This window comes from Macrobrachium rosenbergii, chromosome 27, assembly GCF_040412425.1.
Source record: "Macrobrachium rosenbergii isolate ZJJX-2024 chromosome 27, ASM4041242v1, whole genome shotgun sequence".
Lineage (NCBI taxonomy): Eukaryota > Metazoa > Arthropoda > Malacostraca > Decapoda > Palaemonidae > Macrobrachium > Macrobrachium rosenbergii.
This window is the reverse complement of record NC_089767.1, coordinates 8840150-8852649: the sequence shown is the minus strand read 5'-3', so window position 1 is coordinate 8852649 and position 12500 is coordinate 8840150. Positions and strand designations below refer to the sequence as shown.

General features: G+C 37.8%; 1 protein-coding gene across 1 annotated transcript in view; it reads right to left on the bottom strand.

Annotated features, from left to right (window-relative positions):
- LOC136853240 (CD109 antigen-like) overlaps positions 1–12500 on the bottom strand; it is a 1188472-nt gene that overhangs the window by 1020110 nt on the left and 155862 nt on the right. The window contains exon 3 of the mRNA XM_067128618.1: positions 635–890. Within this exon, the coding sequence (XP_066984719.1) occupies positions 635–890 (256 nt within the window). The remainder of the gene's footprint in view (positions 1–634; positions 891–12500) is intronic.

Here is a 12500-nt window from a genome sequence, read left to right as displayed (position 1 = left end):
TTCAACATATATACAGTATAAATATTTATATATATATATATATATATATATATATATATATATATATATAATATATATATATATATATATATATATATATATATATATATATATATATATATATATATTGTTTTCGTTTGAACCTTTATGAGTTGTCACGGAAGGTGGGAGCTTCGATCATTTCCCGCTCAGATACAGGTTTGTAGTTATAAGCGTATTCTAAAACGTGCAAGGAAGTCGAAAAGTCAAAGAAATAACTGCAGCTGTCAAAAACATGCTCGCGCAAACACATACACACACATATATATGTATATATACATATACATATTTATCAATGAAAATATTGTTTTAGGACACTTATTTCCTAAAGAAAAAATCGTAGCGATTACGTGATAACCTAATGGAAACAAGAAATTATTTATAATTCTGATGGTAAAATGCATGACGCGACATACACACGCATCACAAGAACACTAAGATAACCATAGAAAATTATGTACATTAAGCAAAATGGATAACAATAATGAAAAACTTCGTGACACATGCAAGAAGATAATGTCCGCACCACCCAGCTGAAGGGAAAAGTAATGGCAAGAGCATGAGAACACAAGCACTGAGGGGACAGGCTACTCACGGATCTCTGAGGATGAACGGCGAATTTGGATCTCGCCGCAAGTCCATGACCTCTAGACCTCCGAGCCCATTTTCACTGGTCAAGGTCGAGGTTTCCTCGGGAATGGCGGTGAGGTATTGGGTCGTGGTGACCTGGTCCCCGGATGTAGTCACCACAGGGTCAGCCAAGGTCATTCGATGGAGCATGAGAAATGCAAAAAGGAAGTACGGCCTAAGTACAGCTGCACTATCCGCCAGCCGGCGCACGACCTCACCACCTGAGTGAAAAAAGAAAGCAATCATCGTTAGTCTATCAATTTCACCTAAAGGACCAAAAATCTAACAGCAGCTAAATAATGTAACTTCTAAATGGTTATAAGTGTTGATACATAAACTTATATTAGCATGGTAAAAAAAAATAGAGATCTAACTTTGTCTGTCTGTTTCTGATTACAACCTTGGGTTTACTCCAAAAGCAGTCAAATTCTATTAAGCCAATGTCACTGGAAAACAAATTTTTCTTTGGCTTCCTTAATAAAGCCCGGCGTATCTTCCAAGCTGAAAATTAATTAAATCGACAAAATAATTACGAAAAATAGGTGAATCTGAGAAGGTGAAGTCTGTTCGCTTGAGAAATAACCTACTGTAGTCGTGACACAAATAATTTGTAGGTAAAAATATAAGAGATATCGCACAGTATCTCGCGATATTTTAGAAGGGTTTATACCAAAAATGAGAGAGGAGCAAGCGAGAGGAGAACTGCTCATTTACCTCTTTTTCTTGCCCAGCCTTACTCTCCTGATAAGCGATCTAAAGAAACCGATAAAAAGTCAAGGGTGTCTTCACATCGGGAACTTCCGACTGGAGGAAACGCGGAGAGTCTTCAGTTCGGTTTCTAATGCTATAAAAGATTTAGTTTTTAGTTTTCTGTGAAAGAAAACTATCGAGATAGCTTTGTCTGTCCGTCCGCACTTTTTCTGTCCACCCTCAGATCTTAAAAACTACTGAGGCTAGAGGGCTGCAAATTGGTATATTGGTCATCTGCCCTCCAATCATCAAACATATCAAATTGCAGCCCTCTAGCCTCAATAGTATTTATTTTATTTAAGGTTAAAGTTGGCAATGATCGTGCGCCTGGCACCGCTATAGGTGCCAATAACACAGGCCACACCGGGCCGTGACTGAAAGTTTCATGGGCCGCGGTTGAGAGTTTCATGGGCCGTGGCTGAGAGTTTCATACAACATTATGCGCTACACAGAAAACTAGATTGCGCCGAAGAAAATTCAGCGCATTTTTTACTTGTTTCTCTCTGTCGATCGTCTGGGCTTTTTTTTCGGGTTTTGTGGCTATTGACAAATTAAAGCGACTTAAGTAGCACTTTCAACTGGAACAAGCACTCTTGTCGATGCAGATTTTCTTCGCCATGATATTTCTTTTCTTCAACTCCATAAAGAAAACGAACCATTGTTTGGACCGTATTGAAGAATCTTATTATTCTCAAGTTTTACTTCGTTTATAAAGGCTAAATTATATTATATGATCTTTAACAGGCGGTGAAAATTTAACAGCACAAGTTATGTTCCCTTCATAGAAATATTACTTAAATACCACATGGAAAGATAATATATGCCAATAATTGCATACTATGTCCTACTGACTGGATTGCTATAGTATAAAGAACAAATAAAATTACACATACACACATATATATATACATATATATATATATATATATATATATATATATATATATATATATATATATATATATATATATATATATATATAAATATGTGTGTGTGTGTGTGTGTGTGTGTGTGTGTGTGTGTGTGTACGTACCATCAGGCAGCAATTATAATAACAATAACCGCAATGAAAAACCTTTTTCAAAGTTCAAAGACAACATAGACGCACACGCTTTAAACATAAGACGACCTTCTTGATCAGTCAACTCATGTTAAGGGATGACAAAATTGTGTTAGAAGCTACAAAGCAGACGCTGCAGATTTTAAGTAATTCCTAGGGAAAGGAGAAAAGAGGGATACATAACAGTCTTTCCTTAATGAAACAGAAGTAATGATGAGAGAGAGAGAGAGAGAGAGAGAGAGAGAGAGAGAGAGAGAGAGAGAGAGAGCTGTTGTCAATGTATTTCGTAATAATAATAACTCACTTCCGTGCGTACCAACAAAAACACTTGCCTGCGCAAACAGAAGCTTTACTTTAGGGATTTTAAAAGTGCAAGAGTTCGCAAAGGCCCACTGAGTACCAGGAGAGTCAATATTGACACGAAAGAGCAGGAGCACATGGAAGGAAGCAATGTTAAAGACTGGGAAAAGAAGAACATTACAAAAAGGACTTTGAACTTATCAAGCATTTTCTCTCTATTAACATTCACCAGCACTAGCCTGAACAGGTTATTTTTGTCAGTAATTTCATCCATCTTATAAAATACTCATAAGAAAGATAAGTTGCTAAACGCTTCGGGCAAAATGAAATGAAAGAATTCTCTTTTTCAAGAGGAATGAACTAAGAACAAAATAGAAAATTAAAGTGAACGGGAACTTTAATTTTTCTTGAAGTTTATCTCAGATATATCTATCAACTATAACAATATTCTAGAGCACGCGCGCATCAATACTGCACTGGAAGTGCGCGTGCACGCTCTAAAAACTAATCTTACCCACCACAAACAAATAAGGTCGGAAGCGCGATTTACACCGGGAACGCTGCCCTAGAGGCAGGGTTCAGACTGGCCCAAGAGTTAAATGATCACAACAATGAGGTTCTATCACAGACCCGATTGTTAGGCAATGACCCGGAAGGTCATTTTCTGAGGTCATTCTCCAGAGGCCTTTGAATCTAACCGCAGAGCAGATTCACACGCTTTCACTTCTCCCCAACGCAGAATCTCTTCGGGATAAACGGGATCGGGGGAGCTGGTGCGGATGATTATGAAATGGATTTTCTTTGAAGAATGACTGCCACACTCTCTTCTTTTACACTGAGACCATGATAATATTTAGTTATATACGTTCATGCTTTTCCATGTCCAAATAAGCTGTGTGGTGTATATGTATGTGTGTATGTATATATATATATATATATATATATATATATATATATATATATATATATATATATATAAAAATATATATATTTTTATAAATCTATATATGCTAGACTTTTATATATACCATTTTTATACATATATACATACATATATGCATATATATATATATATATATATATATATATATATATATATATATATATATATATATATATATATATATATATATATATACACATACTAGCTGACCAACCCGGTGCTGCCAGGGAAAACTGAATAACAACTGATAAATCTCTCTCTCTCTCTCTCCTCCCTAACACACCCTCTACTCTCTCTCTCTCTCTCTCACTCTCTCTCCTGTTAAGACAGTTGCTTCCGTTACATTGCCCAGTATTTTTTACATTTTAAATTTCACGCCTTCTCGCCTCCCATATCTAACAGTGCTGAACTTGGACTTAAAGGGCATCAGGGATGTCACTATTCATCTCAGTGACCTTGAAAACTATGGATCAGACATTAATGTCTGTCATTTTTGACACTTTATATTTCACCTCCCTATCGGGGCTGAACTTGACTTACAGGGCACTGGGAGTGTCACTATTCATCTCAGTGACTCGAAAACTATGAATTATACACTAATATCTGTCGTTTTCGGTTATTTTTACATGTCACCCCCCTCCCACCCCCACGCCCTTAGGTGCCAGTGATGTCTTATCCCCACAGTATCCTTTCCAGAGAGTATACCAAAATGAGGTATGATAAATCTATAGAGTTTATTTAGTTACTTAGTCTACGGCAGAACCAGCCCCGTATCAGTGAAGCCCTTCCCACCCCAACCCCCTTTGGCGCCAGTGATGTCTTACCCACACAGTATTCTTTTCAGATAGTAAGTCATATGTATACCAAGTTTGGTTGAAATTGCTCGATGTGTTCCATTTATATATATATATATATATATATATATATATATATATATATATATATATATATATATATATATATATATATATCTATATATATAATATATATGTATGTATATTACACATAGTATGGCAAAGGTCTAGCCGAGCAGAAGGCTCAGTTTGTAGCCACGCAAACCACAAGGGATGTTTTCTATTGTGATTTGATATGTGTAACTGATTCTTTCAACGCGTCTCTCATTGCATTAATTTTATTTTTATTGATTTCAAGATATGGCAGTTAAGTTAATAATAACGCAAAGAACAAAGCGCGTTCCTTTGCTTACACATGATGTTGCCACCCCACTTAGCAACTTTTCGCAAGAACTTCTCTCACTTCTCAAAAAAGGAACTGCCGTGACTGACACCTCAGTGGATAACGAAACTAATGATTCCGAGTCATATGCTCGAGTATGCAGGTCTATGGATGAGAGACTACGGAAATCAGTTTTAAATTTACCACAGGAAACGGGAATCTTGGGGTTAGACTTGTCGCATCTTCTCCAGCAGTCATTTTCGCCTAAAAAAAACGTCAACTCAAAGATCGTCGTATTAGGTTTGCGCAGCATAGGCAGTTGAATATATTATGTACAGAGATGAAGTAATTTTTCACGTAAGTGGTTAGTCAAGGACATACAGCTTGAGACTGGGCCACATTAGGCTGAGTAAGGACGGGCACGTGCGGCACTGCCAAAGACTTACGGTGTGGTTAGGTAAAAAAAAAGTAGTCCATTGTATTATTTCCTTGACTCTGTAACGGCTAAATCATACTTTTTTAACATGATTACTCATGTTTCGACTAAATGACTATCCCTTGGGAAATCGGAAACATGTGGTGTCAGGATTAAAAGACTTCACCCTACTGATACGGGCTTTTTCGTGGATTCCCAAACAAAATAACTCCAGGAAGACCGAATCGGACGACGTGACTCAACTGAAAGGTCCACAAATCTCGATACTTGGCGCTCTGGATAATCTCTTTTACGGGGGCACCTTGGATCAGTGTTTATGTTACCAGGTCAAGAACAATAAGGTCAGTAAATGAAAGCATGTCATCAGAATTTTAAGCAATATCAGACGAATTACCAATTGTATAAATGAGAACGATTCTGTTTTAACACCTATGATGACTTTTGGGGTACCAAAAATTATTCCACCATTAACTCGATATGTGAGTTCTCTTTCATTTTAACCCTTCTACAGACCCAGACCCCTCCCCCATCCCCTACAAATATTATTTCACCATCAAAAAATTTTTCCATTAAAAAGACGACTCCTGATAAAGTCGAGATGTCGGCAATGCCACATTCATCCAGTAAATTCATTCAGAAATCGTCTACACCTACACTTCATACGCCTAACATAAATGTTCATCGACAGCACATTAACCTCCCTAAACACACTGAGTGTCCACCTGCATCTTGCACACACTTGCGTTTCCCGGATTCTAAGGTCATTTCGTAAGATTACTTCGTTTACTTATTTTGCACTTTTTTCACTGACATACTCTCTTTCATTCCTTTTGCAAGATCAATAACACCTCGAAATGCAGACGTCCCTGCAAGGGCGACATCAGTAAATCCAGAGCAAAGACCATCTCTCAAGCATCAAATAAGGAATCAGTGGAAACCTGATACAGCATTTCGTATCGCCCACTTGCAATAAACCACAAGTAATGCACGGAGAACAAACGGTAGACCCCAATCATCTCGCAAAGACCTTCGCTTCCAGAAGGTCTGGAAGCTCACTGCACCATAACATTTGCCGAGTTTCCGGCTCCGAACTCATTCTCATTATCGGATATCGTAAACGGAGTGTGATTGTCAGCTGTTAACACCAGAGGTTAACACCACAGACAAGATGCTAATGGCTTTCGGGATGGAGTCATCAGGGGGTAGGATGGTGAAAAGGGAATTACGTGAGACGAGAGCCAATAATGGAAAAGAGAGAGAGAGAGAGAGAGAGAGAGAGAGAGAGAGAGAGAGAGAGAGAGAGAGAGAGAGAGAGAGAGATTATATATTTGTATATCACATATAAAACAATAAACTGCAATCTGACTTCTTAACACTGAATACGCGTTTTGTCTTCAAGTAAATTTCAGTGCAACCTAACGAGTACCAATTCCTCAAAAAATTTAATATGTACAGCCCAATCCATAAAATTGTTTGAAATCAACGCGATCTGTTGCAAACGCAAGCGACCTACAATAGTACGTATACAAAGCGACAAGGAAAAACATTGAGTAGCGGAAGATAGAGAATGTTGCAACCCAGACACACACACATTTAGAGAGAGGGAAACCAACAGCAGCGTAATTAGTAACATATAAAAGTCTCTCCCCAAGAGAATCAGTGAGACCATTAGTACTTCACTAGAGATAACCGAAAGGAGGAGTAATTGATACCTTTGAGCAAGTAAACGAGATCTGATAAATCCTCATTACGGGTGAGGACTCGTTAATTTTTTTTCCTCTCTCTCTCTCTCTCTCTCTCTCTCTCTCTCTCTCTCTCTCTCTCTCTCTCTCTCTCTCTTTCGTTTTGCTATTAATGGCCGGGTCCTGGTTGGCGGATCTGGCTGAGAAATGAGGAGATGAATAGATATTCAAGGAGTATCATTTCCGATTCAGGGACAAAAACCAATAAAAAGTGCGCTGAAGTTTCTTCGGCGCAATCGATTTTTCTGCACAGCCGCCACAGCGTATAATAAATGCCATCGAAAACAGATCTATCTTTCGGTGGTCTCGGTATAATGCTGTATGAGCCGCGGCCCATGAAACTTGAACCATGGCCCGGTGGTGGCCTATACTATATCGTTGCCAGAAGAACGATTGTGGTTTACTTTAACCTTCAATAAAATAAAAACTATTGAGGAGGCTAGATGGCTGCGATTTGGTATGTTTGATGATTGGAGGGTGGATGATCAACATACCAATTTGTAGCCCTCTAGCCTCAGTAGTTTTGATGATAAGAGCGGAGAAAAAGTGCGGACAGAAAAAAGTGCGGACGGACAAAGCTGACACAACATTTTCTTTCCAGAAAACTAACAAGATAATGATAATGATGATGATGATGACAGATTCAAGAGAACGATTAGAGAGATGATACGGTAATGATGAGGAATGACTGATGAGGGTGAAATACGGTAATGATAATGATGATGCAAGGCTGACTCGCAGAAGGAGGTGAAGGGAATGATGATTACCAGCAATTAAGGAATGACGTTAATGTCTTCTAGCGCCTGACAGCTGGAACTTCCAAACGTTGGATGCTAATTGATTGCGACTCATCAACTAGTGCGCATGCGCGCGTGCGCTATTCGAACAATCAACGTCGACGAAGGTCTTTTTACAGAAATGAGCTTGCTGATAATCACCGTGAACCGATATTATGTATAATAATCTGTGATTTATGCATGGGTTATTAACCAGAAACTTCAGCAAGGGAAAAACACTGATTATTAAAGTTCTTTCAATTATTAGTCGTTGTCAAAAATGAGGAACAATCTGGAAATTCAAAGAACGAGAAAAAATCTAAGCATTTATAACATTCTGTCAATTACTTGTATTATAAACGACACCAAAAACCTAATTTCTTATGGTTACAACAATGTCTCAGGGATGAGACATAAAATAAACGAAGGATCGTAAACACATTTAATAGTTTCTCAGATACAAATACATCAAGCAAATAATATCAAAGGAGTATGATTATGCATATTCTCTAAATAAACATGAAGGCTGAACCTCCACAAAGTTAAAAAATCTGCTTTTAACTTTTTTATAGCCTCCCAAATTAAAAAAAAAAAAATCTACTTTGAAATAATTTATTAGAGCTTCCCATAATATTTGTTCTGTCTGAAAAGTTTCTAGCCATCCAAAACTTGTGTAGTCTGAAAAGGAACGGAATTATGGCGAACGTAGCTTAAAAATTCTGGAGGGGGAAAAATGAACACATTTGACTTTCCGTCACCTCAAAGGTTCTACTTGCTGATTACATTCATATTCCTTGTATACGAATATTTTTTATTTTTCTGACAGCTGTCAAAATTTAATTTTAAAAATCACAATGAATATTAAACAATGATGTTTAAAGATGAAGCAATAGACAAAAAATAAATTTCTGAAAATTAATCACACAAGTTAGTTTATTCGTATCTTTTCTCATAAGAAACAGTACTAACATGAATTAATTCACACCTTTCAGCTAATTTTGCGAAGGCTTCTTTCTTTAATCATAAAAGGATGCTAAAAGACATGTAATGTGTAAGATAGCACTTACAAAATTAAAAGAAAGACTAGCAAAGCTGCAAGGCAATGAAACCAATGATTGTCCGGATGCAGCAGCACTCATAATGAGTAGATCGACACAAGTGGCTCTTTTAGTCTCCAGTATTCGTCAAAGCCTGATTGTTCTTTGTATGCCAATAATGATATTATGTCGAGACATATCCTATTGCTTGGTTTGATCTCATACTGCCACCCACTGCTGTATTCCACATCAGACATTGCTTATTGCTGAGTTTGGCGTCATTAAATTACCTGTTCCCTAATATGACACCACTTATTACCCAGTGATTAATTTGCTGTCGAGTCGATGTCACGGTGTGAGTTATAGCTCAATTTGATTTCTAGTTAATGCCCAATGCTCAATTTATTATCTGAATATTAATAACTGCACAGTTTATATGAATGCATATAGCTTACTGTTCAATCTGAAGCAGTGATAGTCCGTGTGAGGGTTCTTGAAAACATTGCATCCAAACTGGCATGGAAGATCCTCCGGGAATGCCGCCACTCATCATCATCTGTATATACACAAACTCCCACTCCGGCATCATCTCCCTCTCGCACACCCTGCTGCTCCTTTCACAAATCAGGGAGAACTTGCGGGAAGTTAAATCAACTCGTGTATCAACTCTGACCTCAACAAGCAATATCATCAGCCCCATGCAAAGAGGGAGCCAAGCCGTGTCCCAAACTTCTTCCTCCACTTTGCAAGAAGGAACTCCTGACCTCTGCTTTCCCCTACCGCAAGTTGAGTGAGGGGAGGAGAGGAAAATGGAGGAGAGGAAAAGGGAGCAGGGAACAGTAGGGAATACAGAAAGAGGAGGAAAAGATATAAACTGGACAGAAACAGAATGAAGAGAAAACGAAAGACGAAAATATAAAGTGGAAGAGAAACTGGAGGAAAGAGGGGAAAGGAGGAAGGACACGAGAGGGTTCAAATGATTGGAATAATTGGAAAGGGGGAAAGAAAGAGAGAAAGAAGGGAAACAAGAAAATCACGGCCAACAAAGACATTTAATGTGAAATGTTATACTCATACTACTGGTTTTTTCCTCTTGTCCGATTTTGGCAGGGGGCCAAATAGCGTAGTGATGGTACGAGAGTGCTGGACCATGAAGAGGCATTGACATTTTACTGATTTGGATAAAAAGAATAAAGCTTCTTTTTATCAGAATCATGATATCATTAACCGGTAAATAATAATTTTAATAATGATTTAAAACTTCCGAAAAAGTAAACACACAGAACACATAAGGTGCACACATCAGTATTCACGTATATAAATGGGATTAACTATTAATGATTACCGTTGTTTTATTAAATGACAAAAAAGTGCAAATTTATCAAAAATAGGTTTTACAACAGAACGATAAACTGTGCAATATCCAAACTTCCTATCAATTTTCCTTTACAGTGAAATGCAACCTAAACGGAATCATTCGGTTATAAGGAAATTCACTCACAACATGGTAATCCTTCGCGAGCCCTTCTTAAAATTTCCCGGGGGATCTGCTGCTACATTTTCCATCTGCAAAATGGGTTTCCTCAGGAAATATGTTTCTTTCAGAAAACCCAAAAGGGCCTCAAAGGAGAGGAAGAGCTCTTTGATTACCCCGACACCGCCATGTTGGATAAAGCGACCCAGCGATTCAATGACGAGAGAATTTCCACTCGCGAAAAGAAACACCTCCTCAGATTTCTCTAAATTTCGAAATAGGCAAGGCAACCACGCATTCAACCGTCAACTGTCCCGCTCCTCAAAACACGTCTAACCTTCCACAGATATGCATGTTTCTTGATAATTGTGCACACATGATGCAAAAAAACTAAAAAAAAAAATCCCCTTGCCACTTTAATTTTAACAGCAGGTGGCACATTAGTGCGTTCTGGCTTTTGTACTACATTAATGTTTTGGTATTTGAATGCATTGAATAGCATGGGATTTTTATTTTAATTACAAATATATTATACTAAAACATCATTACAAAAGGTTTGTTTACATCACTGAATATACGTTAGCTAGAAATAATGTCCTGAAAGGAAGGACATTACCGATACAGTCTTCCTGACTGAAACGAATTGCGGATATATAATGCTAAAATTATGAAAGTATAAAACAAGGGAAGAAAAGCAAAATGAATAAAAAAATTAATGGATATAATGATTTAAAAATCAATAGATATAATAGAGGTAAGGAAAACATAACGAATAAGAAAAGACATACCGTACTAAGGCGGCTTAAGTGGTTAGGTCACGTGGGGCAACAGAGATAAAACAGATTGACAAAATATCAGTGTCCTCCAGTTATTAAAGAAAGAAAAATGCTTCACTTTTCAAGCAGCAGAAGAATGCGTGCAAGCATGAGGATGGCGCACTGTTTGCTGATGCTTACGGTTAAGCTTTTCCACGATTTACTAAGTCTAATTCTGAATATGAAAAATTTCAAAGCACTTGGTTTTCAACACTTACCCAGTAATTACAGGCGGAGTGTTACAATGGCGTCCTTTCTTTTACCTACCTCAGCTCCACCTCCCAAGCACCCCCGCCCCCCGCCCGCCCCATCCGGGACATTTGCCTACTTTACAGAAAGAAAAGGAAGGAGAGAGAGAGAGAGAGAGAGAGAGAGAGAGACTTCCAGCCCCAGAGGAGTTATGTATAAGTGCATAACACCACACGAAAACGATTCGGGCGTAATGCAGCAAGATGTCCATCACACGCAGCAAGTTTTCTTTCTACATAGCGTCTTTGTAGCTCCCTAAGTAATGTTGAAAGGTCACTACAGAATTCCAGTCTCAAAGTCTTATTTACCATAATCCTATATTAATTTTGTAAGGTAAGTTCACCAGAGCTACCGAGACAGAATATACTAAACTTTCCTCTTCTACTGTGTTCAGGCAAAAACTGTAAGGATAACTTTCCCTTGAAGCAATTAATTGCAAGACGGGCCATAAACGATAAGATCATTGTAAACAACTGTAAATTTGGAGATAATTGTTTATTTGATCTAAATAAAAAACACAAATGAAGTGTACATATAATTATATATTACTAAAAGAGACACTAGGATAAATAAAAAACTACTAACACCAATAATTACTGAAAACAGGCTAAAAATATTTAGGCCAAAGGCAAACTAATTCGAAAATAAAAACTACTCATTTTGAGCTAAATAACGCAGTTGACATCTAAAAAAAATTGTTCCGGAAAATCCCTTTGTGAAACTACGAAGCGTCACTGTTTGTTTTATTTAAGGGCTGACATTATTTTGCTTAGCGGCACACTGCCCTTTAAAGAGCAATGGAATGAGTTATCTCTTGCACACCAACGAACTCTTTCAGGCGAAGTCGGGGACCTCCTAGGAAACAGGTTCACAGCGTCCTTATAACCACACACCATGTTGTACAACAAGCGATTTACTATTTTTGCCTTTAATATAACGGTTTAAGTGCCAGTCTTGAGTGTTGTTTTATTCTTTTTACCTGCGCCCGAGTAACTGAAACATTATGTCTTCCCCTGTGAGTGTGTGTGTGTGTGTGTGTGTGTGTGTGTGTGTGTTGTGTGCTCACGAAGTAT